We start from the raw sequence: 21,090 nt of genomic DNA, 5'->3' as shown, positions 1-21,090 counted from the left end.
GACAGAGGAAATAAATGTTGAACCGGATGCATAATGCTTCAGAACATCTACTATTTCAATGATAGAGGAGAAAGTTTGGGTCACAGAGCACCTAAAGCTCCGTGGAGACATGAGCCATCCTATGACAGCTAACAGACACCAACATAAATGTCATATATAAACACAAATTTTCATATAAATTTTACTGAGTTTCTATATGTGAATGAACTGGAAATCATCAAATTCAATTAATGAGTTTAAAGACAAATCGAAAATTCAGAACACTTTTCATTCCAAGTTTAGTAGTGCAATAAAAATTGTTGTTCCTTTAAAGAATACTATTTCATTTGAAGTTATGGTTGGCCTTGAAATGTAGAATGTTGGTCTCATGTAAAGTGAAAAAGCCATCTAGTATACAAAATAGTACCCTTGTCTGAATCCAGCAGAGGGATAATGACCAACATATCAACATTTGTGGGATGTTGCTGAAATTTAGAGGAAAATGTTTTGAACAACCAATAAAAAAAAACTAAACAATTTAATAGTTCTGTGTTAATTTTAAAAAGGATTTGTAGTAAAACCCTTCCTATAAGGAAAACCCCAAAGCAAATAGTTTCATTAGTGAATGAAGTAACTTTAAGGAAACAATAAATCCAAATCTACTCAAATTCCCTCAGTATATAAAGGAAGAGAGAACACTGCCCAACTTATTTTATAAGGTCAACATTCACTCTGCTACTACAATCAAGAAAAATATTATAAGAAAATGAAACTATAGTCTAATGCCCCTCAAAAAGATAGATGCTATATCTGTAACAAAGTATAAGTTAATTTAATCTAGAAATTTATGAAAAGGACGATAAATATTTAATAAGTAGGGTTTATCATAGTAAGAGAAAAAATATTATTTTAATTTGAAAGGAATAAAAGAGAAAAACCATGCAGAAAAACATTTGACAGAATTCATCATCCATTCAAGACATAAACCCTTAGCAAATTAAGAATAGAAGAACACTTTTTCAATCTAGTGAAAGGCAACTAACTTCATTTCACAGCTACATAAACTCCATGACTTCAGACTTACTGGCAAAAGTAGCTAGGCAAGCATTCTGTTCTCATATATTCTAGTAAAAATTTTTTGAAACCTTTGATTAGTATTAAAGAATAAAGGAAATAAAATAAATAAACCCCCCATAATTGGAAAGAAAAAAGAAAAATTGTTTCACAGATAGCATGATTGTATATGTAAAATGCTAAGTAATCTAAAAAACAGTTCCTAGAAATAAAAAAGGAAATTCAACAAAATATACATGCTAGGCAAGGTATGAAAGTCAAATCTATTTTTATATACTAGTAACAACTAATTTGAAAATTACATAAAACTATTTAAAATATCATTAAAGTACAAAATAATTAAGGATAAAATTAATAAAATGTGCCTGTACCTGAACTCTAAATAAAATATTGCTGAATAAACTTAAGAAAGCCTATATAAATGGAAAGATGGATTGGATTATAAAATTCAATATTTTGATATAGCAAATCTCCTGAAATATATCAATAGATTCAACACAGTTGTGACCAAAGTATCTAAAATAGCCAGATTTTTTAAAAATATATATGATAATAGAGAACATTGTTTGTTGCTAAATATTCTATAAAAGCATGGTAATTAACATGGGGCCTCATTGATATAAGGATACAGTCTTAGATTAAGAAACAGAAAAGGAAGTGTATAAAATTTGACCTCCAAATATATGGCTAATTGTTTTTAACAGTGTGGCAAAGATTATGAAATAGAGAAAGGGATACCATTTTAAATAAATTTTCCAGGAATAATTGGTTATTCATTTAGAAAAACAAAAAGCTTTGAGTGTTACCTCCTCACACACATACAAAGTAAAGTGAAGTGGGTCACAGAACTAAAAACAGCTACATGCATAAAGAGACTCTAGTGATGAATAAATGAATGCTAGGAAGGTTTAATAGAACTTCCATAGTGATGGGGATTGACAAATCTATGTAACTTTGGAAACTCTGCTCCTAAATTATGTCCTATATTGCTACTCTGCTTAAATTATGTTTGAAATCAGAACTTCTGAAAATCTAACAATTGATTTTCTTGAAGAGAGTTTCAGTTCTCAAAAAAGGCAGACATATTATAAAATTCCTATTTGTTCTCTTTATATAAACATTTCTGCCCCTATTTAGCTGAAAACCTTTGGTTTATTGTTATTTTGTGGGGGGGCAAGTGTGAGATAGGATTTTATTCTGTCTCCCTCACATTAAAATGATTCCTTTACATCTCTCATTTAAATAAGTTATTAAAGCTGAATAATAAAGATGCCATATTCATCTGGCTTTTTTCTTAGTACTGCCCGTGAGTCATGGGTTACATGGTAGAAGGAGTTGGAGGGGCTGGCTCTTTTCAGACCTCGTAGATGTTTTATGAAGCCCAACCACATTTTGAAACAAAAATAGATTTTTCTAAATACTGACCCATCTACTTTTAAATTAGTTCAATAGTTGCTAGATTCTCTATCATCAGTGGTAGGGATTGCTAACTTTCTGTAATGTTTCTCAGTGGCATTTTATTAAGGAATTTGGAGACAATATATTGGAATCTACTAGAAAGAAGTGATTTTGAATCAGAAGTTGATTCTGGTTTTTTTTTTTTAAATACTGGGGATTGAAGATTGAACTCAGGGACACTCAATCAGTGAGACACATTCCCAGCTCTATTTTATAGTTTATTTAGAGACACAGGCTCACTGAATTACTTAGGGCTTCGCTTTTGCTGAGGTTGGCTTTGAACTCAAGATTCTCCTGCCTCAGCCTCCCAAGCTATAACTAGGATTACAGGTTTCAGAAGCTGATTCTTTTATGTAGACTGAGATATGATTTTTATACTGGCAATTATATATCTTATATATTATTACGTGATTATGCTTTCTCTCACACAAGATTATCAGCCACTTCAGGATGTGGTTTAGTCTTTGATCCTTTAGTTTTCCAGTGAGTAAATAGTTCAGTTATTTGCATCAAGTAAGTAAGCATTCAGTGATACATTTGGGGAAATTATTTTTCTTTCTTTTATACTTAATTTATCTGAAATGTTAAAGATTAAAAATAGAATACAGAATGAAAATTGAATGTATTCCTTATAGTTCAGGATACTAGTAGAATAAAAGAGATAGAATAAAAAAGTCCAATGGAAAAGCTCTAGGCAAATAACTTCCAAAATTAGTATGTTGGAATATGTATGAAATATGTTAAGTTAACATAAAACCTAGAATGTCCAATCTGAAATGAGTGGAGTCTAAAATAATGATATTTTAATAATCATTAAATAATCATGAAATAATCATTCCAAGGAAAGAAAATATTTGATAAGTTAAATTATCCATAGTATTTGGTAACATTCATGACAAATTTATTCAGCCACCTCTTTTTTGTTTTTCAAATCATATATAATAATCCAAGTTTGGGAAAAGGCTAAAACCATTAATTTTAAAACTGATGCTGTTTTAGACATCAATGAAATGCTATTTATCATATATAATAATCCAAGTTTAGGAAATAGGCTAAAACCATTACTTTTTAAAACTGATGCTGTTTTAGGCATCAATAAAATGCTATTTAATGTGCTTGTTGAATAATAGAAGGTGCAAAATAAAAAATTTAGAATATTAGAGTCTGTCCTTCATTCTCACATATTTACTATTGATGCTTCATAAAAAAATCTTATTTAAAAAGCTAATTGTTTTGGACTGAGTTCATCTGGAATGTCTCAAACACTGTGTCTATTTATAAAGTAATTTATTGGTAAGAGATGATCACTATTTCCCAGTGATAATGTAAAGACAGTATTTCTTTGATGTTTTGCCAAGTGTTAAGTCATATCAGAAAAATTCACAGTAGTCAATGGTTTCTTTCAAAGTGAATATATTGGAGTCTTCATATATGAGTAATATGATCAAACTTCTAAATTTGGAAGTTAAGCACCATTACAAATTCTCAAAAATCATGTGTGTATGTGTATGATATATTAGCAATACTGAGACATTTAGAAAACTAAATTAATTCACGTATAAGTAGATTATGATAACGTCAAAAGTATCTCTACATATAGTCAAAAGGTATAGATGCTCTAGGGTGAAGTTTTAATGTGTCCTGGGTACCTATAAGTTTTAACTTTTATATTAGAAAGAATGAAAATCACAAGGTTGAAGAACCAAGCTCAAAGTCAATTACTTAATGGAAAAAAAAAAAGTTCTCACTTGTTTTAAAAATAGTCTCTGACTCATACAATTTTCTGTAATAATATGGTGCCTTATTTGTGAAACACCAACTCTTCTCTGGAAGAAGCAGCTGCAGGAAGTGATCTGCCTAATGGAGATCACAACTTGGATGCCCCAAACATGACCCAATTTCAATAGCATTGGATGACACCCATGATTTTCTCCTGCCAAGGATGCTTCTGACTCTCTTCATTGTAGTCAGTTGATTTCTCCATGCAGTAAGTCAGCAGCATGGAAATCTGGAGTTATTCTAGGCATGCCCTAGGTAAAAACACCTAGTTTTTCAGCTGATTATGTAAATTGCACATTTTCACCTGTTATGGATCTGTCCCATAATCTCCATTCCTACATTTGAGAGTTAAGCTATGCCTAAATCATCTCTCTGTTAATAAAATGCTCCTCCAATCAACTCTCAATGTTTGTACCACCTTGTAGAATAGTTTCATGTCATCAACTGATGAGTTTGAAAATCTTTAATTGCTCATGTAAGGTCCAGATGATCCCACATAACTTAGTGCTGTCTGCTCTCTTTCCAGGTTCTCACCTTGAACCCTTGTAGCCATGCCAAATTTCACATGGCTACATGGCTATTTTCCTTGGCTGAAAGTTATCCCTACTCCACACCATCCTTCAAGATTCCCCTTCTTTGGCCTGAAAACACTGAATTGTTTTTCAATACATAGTTTAATATGGGTAAAGCTAATAATCCTGTTATATGTTTCCTGCATATACACACATCTTTCATGGTACTTACAATACTTCATTCCGTATATCTTTTTGTCTGTTTGTTCATAGAAGAATGAAAGCTTCCTCAAGTACAAACTTTCTGTGTCATTCATCTTTGTCTTCAGAAACTTTCAATATTTCAGGAAAATACAACATGCTTAATGAATGCTTATTGAATTGACAGATTAAATAACAAAAGCCAATACCTGGTTTTTCAATAGGTATTTCAGGTGGAAATCATACTTTTTGATTACTGTTGAGAGGCATTGTCTGAAAAGGAAAAAAAAATACTTAATTAAAATTGGGTGGAAAATTTTATCTAGTATTATCTTTAGCACAAATATTTATCACAAGTTGTGCTTGGTTCATTATTCTATAAAAGACATGGTATAAAAGGGATTACCCTTTATATAATTTTGAAAATATTTTTATAAGTTCTATATAAAATTGTATAACTTGACTGACTATAAATATATGTGAACATTTTATCACTCCAAAAAAGTTAGGACAAATTAACCAAATCTTTCAAAGATTTATCTTCATATCAAATAACTGTTAATTCAAAATGTGAGTTGCAAAGGCGTGATCTTATAAAATATATATCTGGTGTTGGTCCCTATTTCCTAAAACCCTTAGAATCTTCAAAGTGGTAAGTATCTTTTTGTATGCTAATGAGTGGCTGGAACCCCTGGATATCTTCAGAATAGAAACTGGGCAGACACAAGCAGAATTAGAGGGGCTGAAGTTTAAGCTGAACACGGATGGTCAATAATTCAATCAATCATGGCTATGTAATGAAGCTTCCATTAAAGTTCAAAAGGACAGGGTTTGGAGAGGGTTTTCGGATGACTGAACACCTGGAGATTTCTGGACATTACTGTGCCTGGAGAAGGCATGAAACTCTGCTCCTCACCCCAATGCTCTATGCATCTCTTCATCTGCATCCTTCTTAAATATCTTACAATAAACTGGTAAATGTGATTCCCTGAGTTCTGTGAACCACTCAAGCAAATTAGACAAACCCAATAAGGAAATTGTGGGACCCCAATTTATAGCCAGTTAGAAGCACAGGCTTGCTGGATATGGTGGTGCAAACCTATAATCCCAAGGGCTCAGGAGACTGAGGCAGGAGGATTTCGAGTTCAAAGCCATTCTCACAAAAACTAGGTGCCCCACAAAAGGGATTCATAAGAAGACAATGGCAAACACTAACATCATGAAATGTTAAATATGAAAAATCTTATAGAGAATTGCATTTGGAATTAATGGCATGTATTTATAATAGTAGTGTCTTTGATACCAAACCTCTGCTTTTTTCTTTCCTAAGCTTCTCTTAATTCCAGCTTTATCTATGTTTAGTTGGAATATTCATGATTAGAACAGAGATTCTTGTTGGTTTCATTCTTCAAAACATGTTCCAAAACATTATTAACTTTATCTTCTTGTTTGTCCTGAAAAACTCCTAATTGAATTGAATAATGAGCAGCACAAAATAAAAACACAGCATTAAAAACTAATCAATATGTTTTACAGCAGCTGCTTCCTCACTCTTATTACATTATCTCGTTAGGGGGAGTCCATCTGTCAATTCAAAGAAAAACTACATAGAAGATGTCAATGGAGGGGTAGAAAAGCAGTAGTGCATTTTCATATAAAAACCTATTTCTAAAATTAAAAATCCACCAGAGCTGCACTGATTTCAACACTTAACTTTAAGGTATGATATCTTATAGAACAAGTACTAGGAAACAGTGATGGTCAGTGAAGTTCCCATTTTTTGAAAGGTAGTTGAGTCATAGAATAAACAAAAATATAAGCTGCTGTCTAGCATTTGACTTTCTGATGACACCATCAAGTGGGTTGAGAAAGGCAGGCAGAGCAGCACAGTCTCACAGAAGGCAAAGTCCCACACTGGCCTTAAGGAGGCCGTGAATAGACCTGCACTAGATAACACTGAAGAAATCTAAGGGACTGAGTTTGGAATATAAAGGAAGTAGAATAAACACTCCTTGAGAGTTAGAGACTTGGTTTTTGTCATGGCTGCAACATTCATTCTGTATGATAGCTAGCGAAACTTTTCAACTTTTTCTTTTTTTTTTTTTTTAAGTTTCCTTACCAAAGTAGCACGGGGAGGTGAAATCTCCCAGATGGTGGTTCACTGCTCTTGGATTGAAGGGAAAGAGTGAAGGAGTTAAATCTGATTCTAGGTAGTCTCTGGTTGGTTTCCTTTATGCCTTACCAAAGTAGAACCTTTTTTTTTTTTAACCCTGTGGACACTGGACAGGCAGTGGCAGGTGTAAGACAAGAGCAGAGTGAATTCATCCTGGCTTTCACTTTCTTCTCATAGCCTCTGCCTCTTGCCTTTTGGTGTCCCACCAAACCAGTTCAAAATAATGCCTTGTCTCCTAGGCATTCCCACTTTTAAAGAATTTGTCACATTTGATTTCTTTTTTTCTATCTCTCCCCGCACCCGCCATTCCTGAATAAATTTATTTTGTTAAAAGGAAACTATAGCCTTTGCTAATGTGTTATATTGACAGTTAAAATGCTATGCGACCCAATCCTTATAATTAGTTACAAAATAAAATTTTGAGTGAGCTTATGTGTAATGTCTTTTCTAGTCTTAGCCATTCTATAATTTTATACTGTGAGGCTGAAAATTTTGGGAAGGGAAGTAGAAAGTGGGACACACGTGGAAAACATTCATAGCTTAATGAAAAAAACATGGCCTTTGAATATTTCAGATAGATCTGATTTTACTCCTGCCACTAGTGACCTGAGTGGCCTTGGGAAAGTTATTTAACCTCCCCAAACTTCAGTCTGTTTGGTTTTGAAGTAGAATAATATGCATTATCATGGGATTTGTGGGAGGGCAGAAATTAGAGGAGATAATGCATGCAAAATGTATAATAACTCCACAAAGTGATGACTATTATTTTATATCAGGCTTTGCTTTAGAGATTTATGAAATATATTTCCCATAACACATTTTTTTTGCTGGTTCAGCTCAGAAGAATTTAGTTCCAGATATACCCTGACTGTAGCAATTTAGCTTCCTAATAGGTGTATTCTTCCAAATAATTCATGCATATATTTAGTCAAAAGAATCAATTAGGATATGTTCGTTTCCTGTCAGTTGAGTCTTCTGATACGAATTTACTCTCGTCTGTTTATGATATACCAATTACATTCAGGGAGCTCCAGAATTTTAAGTAGAGGATCGTGACTTTCAAAGTATGGAAATTCAGTTTTACAAAGAGCTTAGTGACACATGCATACCCAAATTCACAAAATGAATGAGAAAAAAAATCCTTGAAAATGTAATAACCAGCAGCAGAGATATTTTTAAATGAATGTTAGATTGTTCTGGAAGGTGTTAGCAGCCCTTCAAATATATCTGAAAAGCTGTGAAGAACAGATAATTATTAACAGAACTTGCCAAAGGGAGATATCTATTAAAAGTACAATAGCTTCCATGGTACTAGTGAAAGGACAGTCTTTACAATCAACTGAAAAATATTGTGATTTGGCATGTGAGAACTCAGTCAGAAAGCCGTCTTGGAATAGAAGTAAAATGTCTTACCTGGATACTTTCCAAACGTGTGTAAACTCTAGAAGTTGGTTTGGGTGAAACTGACAGTGGTCGTCTTCATTCTGTAGACAGCAGGATATATTAATATTTATAGAGTGAATAGGAATGACTGCCAGATAAAAATAGGTCTGCAACTTCCTGCTGTCTTTTTATTCACCTCTGTTGATAACCCTCATTCATCATTTTTATGCTTTTTCTTAAAGACTCTCCTTAACTGTACAAGCCTTCTTTTCAGTAGTGAAACAGAAAGCTGAGCTTAGGTTGAGGCTAAATTGAGAAGACAGTTGAAAAACATCCTGGCATCACCAAGGTCAAATATTAACTTCTACTAGTGTGTAAAAAGGCAGGCTTTTAGTCACCAGTTCTTCCCACGTAGGAACTTTCTCTTCTTTTTTTTTTTTTTCTTCCTTCATTTAGGGCAAGCGTGCATGCCATGGCAATCTAAGATGATATTTGGCCGTGTGGGGCAGAAGACAGATAGTAAATTCCTCCATTTTTCAGCATCTTACCACCAAAATGTCAGCATAAGAAAGCTTTCTCTTTCATGAACAATATATTATGCTAATGGGTGACAGAATATGATAAGTATAAATTCTGGGACACATCAATTGCCAGTTTATTTTCAGTCCTGTGGCCCACATGCATACACAAACACACTATCACACACCTTAACTCCTTGACTAGCTTTTTTTTTTAACTAGGTATCCATAAAACTATGTAACTATGCAGATATAATGTAATATACTCCATCATAATTGCACTATTTGACTACACGGTGGCAACAAAGTTGAAATCTGATAAGTTCTTTATTGCTTGGGTATATGTAATCTTGTGTGTCTCCAGCCCTATTTTAATATTTTATTTAGAGATAGGGTCTCACTGAGTTGCTTAGCACCTCACCATTGCTGAGGCTGACTTTGAACTCTCGATCCTCCTGTCTCAACCTCCCTAGCCACTGGGATTACAGGCATGCACCACCAAGCTCGGCCACACAGTTGATTTTGAAATTGCCTATTAAAGTTTCTGATGGAAAACATCAGAAATCTGTATGTGGCTAAAGGTCAAAAGTGAATCAATTTTTATGATTTTTTTTTTTTGTGTGTGTGTACGTGTGTGGAAGAAGCTAAGTTACTTGGAAAGAATGAGGTCATTAGTATAAAATAATGCTGTAAGTGTATGGTTTTAAAGAGAAATACTTTGTAGAGATGCTAAGGAACTTGGAGTGTGAAGCTTACTGTAGAAATTTACATAGAGAGTCATGGATGTATGCAATGTATGGGGATAGCTAAAATAGAAAGTGTGACAGCAATAAGATAATTTCTTTATATGTGGCCGAGAAGGCCACACTTTATATTGTTCAGCAAAAAGGGTGGGAACTATAAAGACAAAAACAGTTTAAAAAACAGTATTAAGTTTAGAAATGTAATATCTTGGTATCCCCTCTTTCATATAGTAAAATCAAAGCATGTGTATAAATAATATAAAATTTAAATTGTTATGTATTGAAAAACAAACTTAAAATATATACATATGTATAGTTATTTGTATCTTTCTGTATGTCATACTTACATTTATTGTAAACCCATCTTATTTGGTTTACAGAAATATCTTGGGGTGGAAAAAATTAGCCTTTGTTGTATTGCCATTTACTAAAACTATTTTTTTTTTTAATTTCTCAGAAGGGTGGATAAGAATTTCAGTAGCTGGATATGTAACAAACTGTGTGTTTTACTTTTCTTCAAAGCTGAAGACCATGCCTTGGTCGTAAGAAAAATGTCAAACCTGTATTTTCATCTAAAAATTCTGTTGTCATAATTGTTCTGTGAATATTCCCCTGGAGCTAGAAGCAAATCTTGTTTTTATGATTAGTATCTACAATGTTGGCAACACTTTTGATCAACTCAGAGAAAGATAAAAAGAGAGCAAAAATTTAAAAAGAGATTCAGTCATTTACATCACATCTAATCAATGTAGGAGTTTTAAGATTTTGAAATCAAGGATGGTTTCTAAAGCCCATCAAATTGCTAAATGAACAGTCTCTCAGAACAAGAATTAAATTGTCATATTTTAGTATAATATAATCAAGTTTCAAATAGGGAAGGCATCTAAGATGAGTTGAGCTTGGTAAAACACTAAAGTATCTATTGAAAGGCAATGATGTCGATAAATTTAGTCAAATGATAATAATTATTACATTTCTATGTGAAAAAGCACCATAAATCTACTTTTATAGTTTTGCTAGAGAGACAATATAATTGCTCACAAATGTTTAGCTTACAGCTTAAATTCTGAAAATCAAGAGAATTTTGACAACATTTTGAAAAGTAGCATTGAAAACATTCATATCTTTTTATGATGCCTATGTTAAAAACAAGGGTCAGATATTTTAAATATGGTAATTCAGTTACTGAAGAAGAATCAGAAGATGATAAGCTGTCTCAGTATATTAAAGTGATTAATATAATACATAGATTCCACCCCAAAACCTTTATAAAGTCTGCTTTAAAATCAGGCAATTGAGGGAGGAGGGAGAGAGTAAGAGTAAGTACTGAGAACTGAATTGGAGCAAACTGAATTCTATACATTTTTAATTATGTCAAAATGAATCCTAATATTATGTATAAAATGAACCGATAAAAAAATGAAAGAAGGAGAGGTAAAAAAGATAGCGGCGAATGGAGTGCATCACCCCCGTGTACCGCATCACTGTGCGGGTGAATGACGAGTTAGAATGGCTAAAAGCTATCTTGTTAGGAATTTCCAGCAAAATTGGGGTGCTCCAAAACCTAGAGGAAGGATTTCCATCGCCCGAGGATCAGTTACTGGGGCTCAATCGCCAGCGATTTATCCGCACGGAGGGTCAAGCTGCTTATTCAGCAACTTGCCCGGCTGCTAGAGACTGCGGTGCACACCGGGGAAACGGCGAGCTAGCAACGCAAAGATACGGCACTGTGGATTCTGTGGGCTCCTGCCGGCTGTGCCCTCACTGTGCTCAGTGCTGAATTCTGGGTTTGAGACAGGGGAAGGAAGCAGCCCAGTTCAGTTCTCCACACCGGCCAGACCACCGAGGAAGCCAGTGGCCAACATCTTGGAGAGCTGACGTCACCATCGCCAGTTTTTGACTGATCGCAGCTCATTCAGCTATAGAACAGGTCTGTGACATTTAGTCTATCTCCCATACAGCGGGGAAATCACATAAAATCTCTCCCCGGCTTCCCGAGGGCGGGATTAACAGAGTGAGAGTGAGTAGAGGCGTGGGAAAAAGGCAAGGGCACCTGACCCCCAACTCCTCCCTCCCATCAGCGGCGGAAACAAAACCCATTTCGCCAGCTCTAGGAGGAGGGACTGGCAGAAGGAGTCAAAACAATAAGGTGCTGGTTCGCAAAAGCCACGGCCCCATGTCCTGGAAACTGCAGGCACAGAGTGCAGTTTTAACTGCCAAGAGGTATCACACAGGGATAGACCTGGCTGACAGGAGAAGCCAGGGGACTAGAAACTAGGAATTAACCTAAGCTAACAGCTTTTGAGAGACACCAGTGGTGGGAGGAGGGAGCGGCCTCACACGGACTGTTTTCTATAGCCAGAGGGCAAAATCTTGGCCCGGAAGGCACAGCACCACCTACTGGAAGTGAAGAAAATAGAAGCCTAACAGTGTTCCTTTTTTTTTAAATTTTATTTTATTATTATTATTATTTTAATTTTAATTTTTTTCTTTTCTACAGTTATACTATTATTTTTTTAAATGTAATTTCTATTTTACTGCATTTTATTATTATTATTTTATTATCATATCCTTTTCTTTTCTATTCTTTTCTCTTTCTTTCCTCTCTCCCTCTCTCTTTCTTGGTTTGCTTCCTTACCTTTTCCCCATTTTTCCTCTTAAGCATGACCACCCAGATTACATACAACTTACTAAATGCAGATAGATGAATTCTACGAATCGGTCCATAGTCCGCCTAAGCCCTTAACTATCCCCAAGTACTCCTTTCTATTCTCTTGTTAATATCCACCTCCATCTGAGCAACCCCCCAAAGAAGCTAACATACACTAACCTCCATACCATCAAAGCACCCGTCCTCAACATAAAATCCTAAGTTCAAACCTCAATTCTATACATGCTATCAAATTCTGTAGGCCTCAAATGAAACTAATGAATTTACCTTAAATCACAATTAAATCCAACATCTCTAAACATTGTCTCCCAACACAAAGGAGAGATATTGGAACTATAAAAACCAAAACAAATTTAAGGAAGAAAACAGAAACACAACAGTCAAACAGAGTTGGAAAGCAACGTGAGCACCATGAAAAAACAAGGGAAAAAAGGATTACAAACAACGCATGACAACTTTAATTTACAGGAGAACCTAGAGGCTTCAGAAAAATGGTCAGAGAAAGAACTCAAGGCATACCTAACTCAGATGGAACGGAATCTTAGAGAAGACTTTAGACAGCAGAGTCCAAACAATGAAAGTATATTTTGAAAACGAATTAAATAGGCAAATTCAAATGGCAAAGAACGAGCTATACCAGGAGATAGAGATTTAAAAAAAAATCAAACCGTAATCCTAGAAATGCAGGAAACCATAAACCAAATTAAAAACTCAAACGAGAATATTACAAATAGACTAGATCAAATAGAAGTCAGAACATCAGATAATGAAGACAAAGTGTATCAACTTGAAAAGAATATAGTCAACACAGAAAGGATGCTAAAAAATCACCAGCAATCTATCCAAGAAATATGGGATGTTATAAAAACACTAAACTTGAGAGTCATCGGGATAGAAGAAGGCATAGGGGTTCAAACCAAAGGAATGAACAACCTATTGAACGAAATAATCCTAGAAAACTTCCCAGATATGAAAGATGGAATGGATTGCCAAATCCTGGAAGCCTACAGGACCCCAAACATACAAAACCGTAGTAGACCAACTCCAAGACACATAATTATGAAGATATCCAACATACAGAACAAGGAGAGAATATTAAAAGCTATGAGAGAAAGAAGGCAGATTACATTCAGGGGTAAACCAATTAGGTTAATGGCTGATTTTTCATCACAGACGTTGAAAGCAAGAAGATCCTGGAACAACGTATTTCAAACGCTGAAAAATAATGGATTCCAACCAAGAATACTGTATCCAGCAAAATTAAGCTTCAGATTTGACAATGAAATTAAAATATTTCATGATAAACAAAAGTTAAAAGAATTCGCAGCCAGAAAACCAGCACTGCAAAGCATTTTGAGCAAAATATTACAAGAAGAGGAATTGAAAAATAGCGCCCAAAACTAACAGTGGATACACGTTTTTCTCAGCAGCACATGGATCCTTCTCAAAGATAGATCATATATTATGTCATAGGGCAACTCTTAGTAAATATAAAGGGGTGGAGATAATACCATGCATCTTATCTGATCATAATGGAATGAAACTGTAAATCAATGAAAAAAGAAGGAAGAAAAAATCCTGCATCACCTGGAAAATGAATAATATGTTATTGAATGATCAATGGGTTACAGAAGACATAAAGGAGGAAATCAAAAAATTCTTAGAGATAAATGAAAATACAGACACACCATATTGGAATCTATGGGACACAATGAAAACAGTTTTAAGAGGGAAATTCATTTTCTGGAGTTTATTCCTCAAAAAAAGAAAAAAACAACAAATAAATGAACTCACACTTCATCTCAAAACCCTAGAAAAGGAAGAGCAAAACAACAGCAAATGTAGTAGAAGGCAAGAAATAATTAAAATCAGAGCGGAAATCAACGAAATTGAAACAAACAAAAAAAAAAACATCAAAAAAATTGATAAAACTAAAAGTTGGTTCTTTGAAAAAATACATAAGATTGACAGACCCTTAGCCATGCTAACGAAGAGAAGAAGAGAGAGAACTCAAATTACTAACATACGGGATGAAAAGGCAATATCACAACGGACACTACAGAAATACAGAAGATAATTAGAAATTATTTTGAAACCCTATATTCCAATAAAATAGAAGATAGTGAAAACATCGATAAATTTCTTAAGTCATATGATTTGCCCAGATTGAGTCAGGAAGATAGACACAATTTAAACAGACCAATAACGAAGGAGGAAATAGAAAAAGCAATCAAAAGACTACCAACCAAGAAAAGCCCTGGGCCAGATGGATATACAGCAGAGTTTACAAAACCTTCAAAGAAAAATTAATACCAATACTTTTCAAGTTATTTCAAGAAATAGAAAAAGAAGGAGATCATCCAAATTCATTCTATGAGGCCAACATCTCCCTGATCCCGAAACCAGACAAAGACACTTCAAAGAAAGAAAACTACAGACCAATATCTCTAATGAACATAGATGCAAAAATTCTCAATAAAATCCTGGCAAATCAAATACAAAAGCATATCAAAAAAATTGTGCACCATGATCAAGTAGGATTCATCCCTGGGATGCAAGCCTGGTTCAATATATGGAAATCAATAAATGTTATTCACCACATCAATAGTCTTAAAGATAAGAACCACATGATCATCTCGATAGATGCAGAAAAAGCATTCGACAAAGCACAACATCCCTTTATGTTCAAAATACTAGAAAAACTAGGGATAACAGGATCTTACCTCAACATCGTAAAAACTATATATGCTAAGCCTCAGGCTAGCATTATTCTGAATGGACAAAAACTGAAGGCATTCCCTCTAAAATCTGGAACAAGACAGGGATGCCCTCTATCACCACTTCTATTCAATATAGTTCTCGAAACACTGGCCAGAGCAATTAGACAGATGAAAGAAATTAAAAGCATAAAAATAGGAAAAGAAGAACTTAAATTATCACTGTTTGCAGATGATATGATATTATATCTAACAGACCCAAAAGGGTCTACAAAGAAACTACTAGAGTTAATAAATGAATTCAGCAAAGTGGCAGTATATAAAATCAACACACATAAATCAAAGGCATTCCTGTATATCAGCGACAAATCTTCTGAAATGGAAATGAGGACAACCACCCCATCCACAATAACCTCAAAAAAAAAAAAATAAATAAAATACTTGGGAAATCAACCTAACAAAAGAGGTGAAAGATTTATACAATGAAAACTACAGAACCCTAAAGAGAGGAATAGAAGAAGACCTTAGGAGATGGAAAAACATATCCTGTTCATGGATAGAAAGAACTAACATCATCAAAATGGAAATATTACACAAAGTTCTCTATAGGTTCAATGCAATGCCAATCAAAATCCCAAGGGCATTTCTTATAGAAATAGATAAAGCAATTATGAAATTCATATGGAAAAACAAAAGACCCAGAATAGCAAAAGCAATTCTAAGCAGGAATTGTGAGTCAGGCGGTATAGCGATACCAGATTTTGAACTATGCTACAGAGCAATAGTAACAAAAATAGCATGGTACTGGTACCAAAACAGGCCGGTGGACCAATGGTACAGAATAGAGGACACAGAGACCAATCCACAAAATTGCAACTATCTTATATTTGATAAAGGGGCTAAAAGCATGTGATGGAGAAAGCATAGCATCTTTAACAAATGGTGCTGGGAAAACTGGAAATCCATATGCAACAAAATGAAACTGAATCCCTTTCTCTCGCCATGCACAAAAGTTAACTCAAAATGGATCAAAGAGCTTGATATCAAATCAGAGACTCTGTGCCTGATAGAAGAAAAAGTTGGCTCCGACCTACATATTGTTGGGTCGGGCTCCAAATTCCTTAATAGGACACCCATAGCACAAGAGTTAATAACTAGAATCAACAAATGGGACTTACTCAAACTAAAAAGTTTTTTCTCAGCAAGAGAAACAATAAGAGAGGTAAATAGGGAGCCTACATCCTGGGAACAAATTTTTACTCCTCACACTTCAGATAGAGCCCTAATATCCAGAGTATACAAAGAACTCAAAAAATTAAACAATAAGAAAACAAATAACCCAATCAACAAATAGGTCAAAGACCTGAACAGACACTTCTCAGAGGAGGACATACAGTCAATCAACAAGTACATGAAAAAATGCTCACCATCGCTAATAGTCAGAGAAATGCAAATGAAAACCACCCTAAGATACCATCTCACTCCAGTAAGATTGGCAGCCATTTTGAAGTCAAACAACAACAAGTGCTGGTGAGGATGTGAGGAAAAGGGTACTCTTATACATTGCTGGTGGGACTGCAAATTGGTGTGGCCAATTTGGAAAGCTGTATGGAGATTCCTGGGAAAGCTGGGAATGGAACCACCATTTGACCCAGTTATTGCCCTTCTCAGACTACTCCCTGAAGACCTTAAAAGAGTGCACTACAGGGATACTGCCACATCGATGTTCATAGAAGCACAATTCACAATAGCTAGACTGTGGAACCAACCTAGATGCCCTTCAATAGATGAATGGATAAAAAAATGTGGCATTTATGTACAATGGAGTATTACGCAGCACTAAAAATGACAAATCATGGAATTTGCAGGGAAATGGATGGCATTAGAGCAGATTATGCTAAGTGAAGCTAGCCAATCCCTAAAAAACAAATGCCAAATGTCTTCTTTGATATAAAGAGAGCAACTAAGAACAGAGCAAGGAGGAAGAGCAGGAGGAAAAGACTAACATTAAACAGAGACATGAGGTGGGAGGGAAAGGGAGAGAAAGGGGAAATTGCATGGAAATGGAAGGAGACCCTCATTGTTACACAAAATTACATATAAGTGGTTGTGAGGGGAATGGGGAAAAAAAACAAGGAGAGAAATGAATTGTAGTAGATAGGGTAGAGAGAGAAAATGGGAGGGGAGGGGAGTGGGGATAGTAGAGCGTATGAAAGGTAGCAGAATACAACAGTCACTAATATGGCATCATGTAAAAATGTGGAGGTGTAACCAATGTGATTCTGCAATCTGTAATTGGGGTAAAAATGGGAGTTCATAACCCACTTGAATATAATATATGAAATACGATATGTCAAGAGCTTTGTAATGTTTTGAACAACCAATAAAAAAATGAAAGAAGGCAATTATCCTTTTTTTTGTTCATTTATTTTTGTCAAATATTTGCTCACGAGAGTATAATTTATCCTGCTTTCTGTGTATTAAAAGTTTTAAGAAAAAGTGTTATGTATCAAAATGTTGACCTATCAACAGACACTATGATTGCTTTGATTTGGATCTGAGTATTCCTCTAAGGCTCATGTATTTAAGATATCATCCCCACAGTGGCATTAATGGAAGGTGGAGTCATTAAGTGGGGCGGGGGGGGGGGTAAAGTCAGAAGTTTTAAGGTCTCTGGAGGAGTACACTTGAAAGGTATTGTCCTCAGTATTTTTTTTTCTACATGTTTCCTAATGAGATTTCAGATTTTTGCTTCAACATTTGCTGCTGTCATGATATGCTGCCTTGCCATAGCATCAAAATCATTAGGGCCAAGTGATCATGGGTAGAAACTCTAAAACTGTGAGCCAAAATAGGTGTTTCCCCTTTATAGGATGACTATGGCATTTGTTATAGTAATGGAAGGCTGACCAACAGAAAAATGGTAGTGAGAATTGGGGTCTTTGTTGTTGCTGTATACTTGATGATGTGGAGAAGCCTTTGGAATTGGTTTACAGGAAGATTTTGGAAATATTTGGAGGAACGGTCTGGAGAAAACCTAGCATGCTGTAAACAGAGCTTACCTTGTGATTTTGCTTTGGGCTCAAACACCAGGCTGCTGATGGGAGTGCCAAGAGTAAAGGTGATGCAGGTGAGGTTTCTATTGGGAAGTGAGTTTCTATTGGAAACTGGACCAGAGGCTAAATGTTACACCATGGCAATTAATTTGAATGCTTTTTGATCATGCTCAGATACTTTGTGGGAGGCTGAGATCAAGGGTGGTAGACGAGTTACCTAGCAGAGGAAATTTCAAGGCAGCTCAGTATTCAAGCTGTGGTGTAGACATTACTGGCTACCTTTAACTGGATTTATAGTAAGAATCAGGAGAAAAGAGAAACATCAGAATGACTTGAAAATTTTACAGCTTGGCCAGAGAAGGGATGGGTATAAGTTTTGGATAAGGACTGTGTGGTTATTGGCACCTATAAAAAGAAGACAAGCACTTTGTACCAGGACAATAGGAAGGATGCCTCCAAGATATCTCAGGAATCTGCAAGGCCACCCTACCCATTGGTAGGCTCAGAGATCTGGAAGTGTGAATTTCTTTCAAAGACTTTAATTTGAGGAAAGACATCAGAGATAGACACCCTGTGCACCCAGGACCACTTCAGAATGACTTTCCAGTGTTAAGACAACAAGGTACTCAGAGGCCACCACAACTAGTTTCAAGTGGGTCCATGTATGGCTCATGCTGGCAGCACAAAACTTGGCATTGTCCACATGATGTTGTTTTTGCAGGCATCCATTAAGATTTCAAAGGAAAGCTTTGGAGGCCAGGCAGTGTGTTACAGGGTTGAAATCCCTGCAGTGAGGTGAGGGGTGATTCATGGAGCTATGGGAGTGCATCCAAAAAGCTATAGTGTAGACCCTGAAAGGTAGAGATACCAGCATTGAGCAGTGCCTGCTGAGGAAAGCTCCAGGGAGTATGCAAAAGTTTTCCTAAAAGAGTACCACTGTGGGTGAACACAAGCAAGGCCGTATTGGTGGAATCCCATATCCCACCACAGTTTGTCCTCCATATTGGGCATGAAGATTCAGGACTTAATGTTTGCCCTACTGGGTTTTGGTGTTGATTTGTGACAATTCTTTTCTCTTCCCCTATTCCATACTTTTCAATGGTAATATTTACCCTGTGCCCTGTCCCATCATTGTATCTTGAAAGTATGTTACTTGTGTTTTGATTTCTCACAGGGGCTCACAGCTGAATTTTCCTTTAGTCTTGAAGAAGACTTTGGATTTCAACTCTTGAGCAATGCTGGAACAATTAAGATTTTGAGGATTCCTGGAGACGGACTAAAGACATCTTGCACTGTAAGATAGTCATAACCCTTAGCGAACAGCGGCAGAATGCTACAATTTGGATTTTTAGTGTCCTCCAAAGGCCCATGTAGTAAAGCTTGGTTCCCAGGGTCATATAATCGGGATGTGGGGGAATCTTTAAGAGCGGGGCATAGTGGGAGGTCGTTTGGTCACAAGAGGAATGCCCTTAAAGGGGATTTTGAGGTCTCCATCTCTTCCTCACTTTTTCCTTTTGCTTTTTGGTTCATGATAAGGTACATGGCTTTGCTCTGCATGCACTCCTACCATGATGTGCTGCCTTACCACAGGCTCTAAAGCAACTGGGATAATGGATCATGTACTGAAACCTCCAAAATTGTGAAACAATTCACTTCATAAGTTGATTGTCTCAGGGATTTTTTTAATTGCAACACAAAGCTAACAAGTGATACTGTGATGTACACATTATTCTGAGATAGCATATCAATGCCCATATTCTCTCAATATTTTCACAGGTTTTTAAATGTTTAAATGCAAACTAGTTTTAATAAGGCTTTAAAATTTTCACTAGTAAATGACTGAAATATAATATTGTCTGTCACCTTAATTCTATGACATCAATAGCTAATACTATGTAATCCTACCAAGGTCAGACACAGACCTAAGCTCCTCACTTATACTTCTCAGTTGAGTTCCCCTAATAGCCACATTGGCTAAATAATACTTATTATTTATAATTTTAGATAAAAATTAAGGTGCAGATTATTGAATAATTTTCCTAAGAGTGAACATTTGAAACGGGCAACATGAGACCAGAGTTATTTCTTGAAACAAGATGCCAAATTAATAAATTTAATATTCCTCATTTCAAATGGTCAGAGCTAGGACTATGTACTTTAAAATTTAGACATAAAAACAATTTCCACTGCCAATCCTTCATATTAGTTTCTATCAGTTTGTCCCTATAGCTGCTTCTCAAGGTATAGATACATTTTCTTTTGAAGGACATATCTTTGTTGAACTTCATTATATATGTGTGTGTGAGTGTGTGTGTGTGTGTGTATGTGTGTGTGTGTGTGTGTGTGTGTGTATTTTTTAATTCTCTCTACTAGGATGTGAACATAAATTTTAAAGAAGGTACCAATATGCCTTGTCTTTGTGTAGGCAGTGTTTAGAATAATTTCTACCACATGATAGGTGCTTAATTATTATTTGTTTGATGAAAAAATAAACTATTGTATTCTACAATACAATATTTTACAATAAATTATTGTAAAAATGTATTCTACTTTGGAATGTGATTATGAAAAAAAATTTAAAAAGAGTCAAGATTTGGAAAATGAAGACATGGAGTACCTTTCTTTTATCCTATGTAAAGTTTGCATTGCTCTTTAATTTGGAATGGGGGCCAGCTGGTTCTCCTGGTTGAGACTTGGTTGATATTTGTCTACTATTCTAGTCACTCGTGCAGAGCCTAGTACATAGAAATCACACACTAACTACTTATTATATGAATGGAAAGCACACAAATTCCTTTGCCTTTAGGCATATGATAAAATTTTAAA

At 35.3% G+C, this 21,090-nt stretch overlaps 1 protein-coding gene across 2 annotated transcripts in view; it reads right to left on the bottom strand.

Annotated features, from left to right (window-relative positions):
• Pik3c2g (phosphatidylinositol-4-phosphate 3-kinase catalytic subunit type 2 gamma) overlaps nucleotides 1-21,090 on the bottom strand; it is a 330,538-nt gene that overhangs the window by 266,791 nt on the left and 42,657 nt on the right. For both annotated transcript variants that reach the window (XM_076852711.1, XM_076852712.1), the window contains exons 6-7: nucleotides 8,590-8,660; nucleotides 5,213-5,276 (exon numbers count right to left, since the gene is read on the bottom strand). In XM_076852711.1, coding sequence (XP_076708826.1) covers nucleotides 5,213-5,276; nucleotides 8,590-8,660 — 135 coding nt within the window. The remainder of the gene's footprint in view (nucleotides 1-5,212; nucleotides 5,277-8,589; nucleotides 8,661-21,090) is intronic.

The sequence above is a fragment of the Callospermophilus lateralis genome, chromosome 4, assembly GCF_048772815.1.
Source record: "Callospermophilus lateralis isolate mCalLat2 chromosome 4, mCalLat2.hap1, whole genome shotgun sequence".
Lineage (NCBI taxonomy): Eukaryota > Metazoa > Chordata > Mammalia > Rodentia > Sciuridae > Callospermophilus > Callospermophilus lateralis.
Note: the sequence above shows the minus strand (reverse complement) of the source record. Positions and strands in the feature narration are given on the sequence as shown.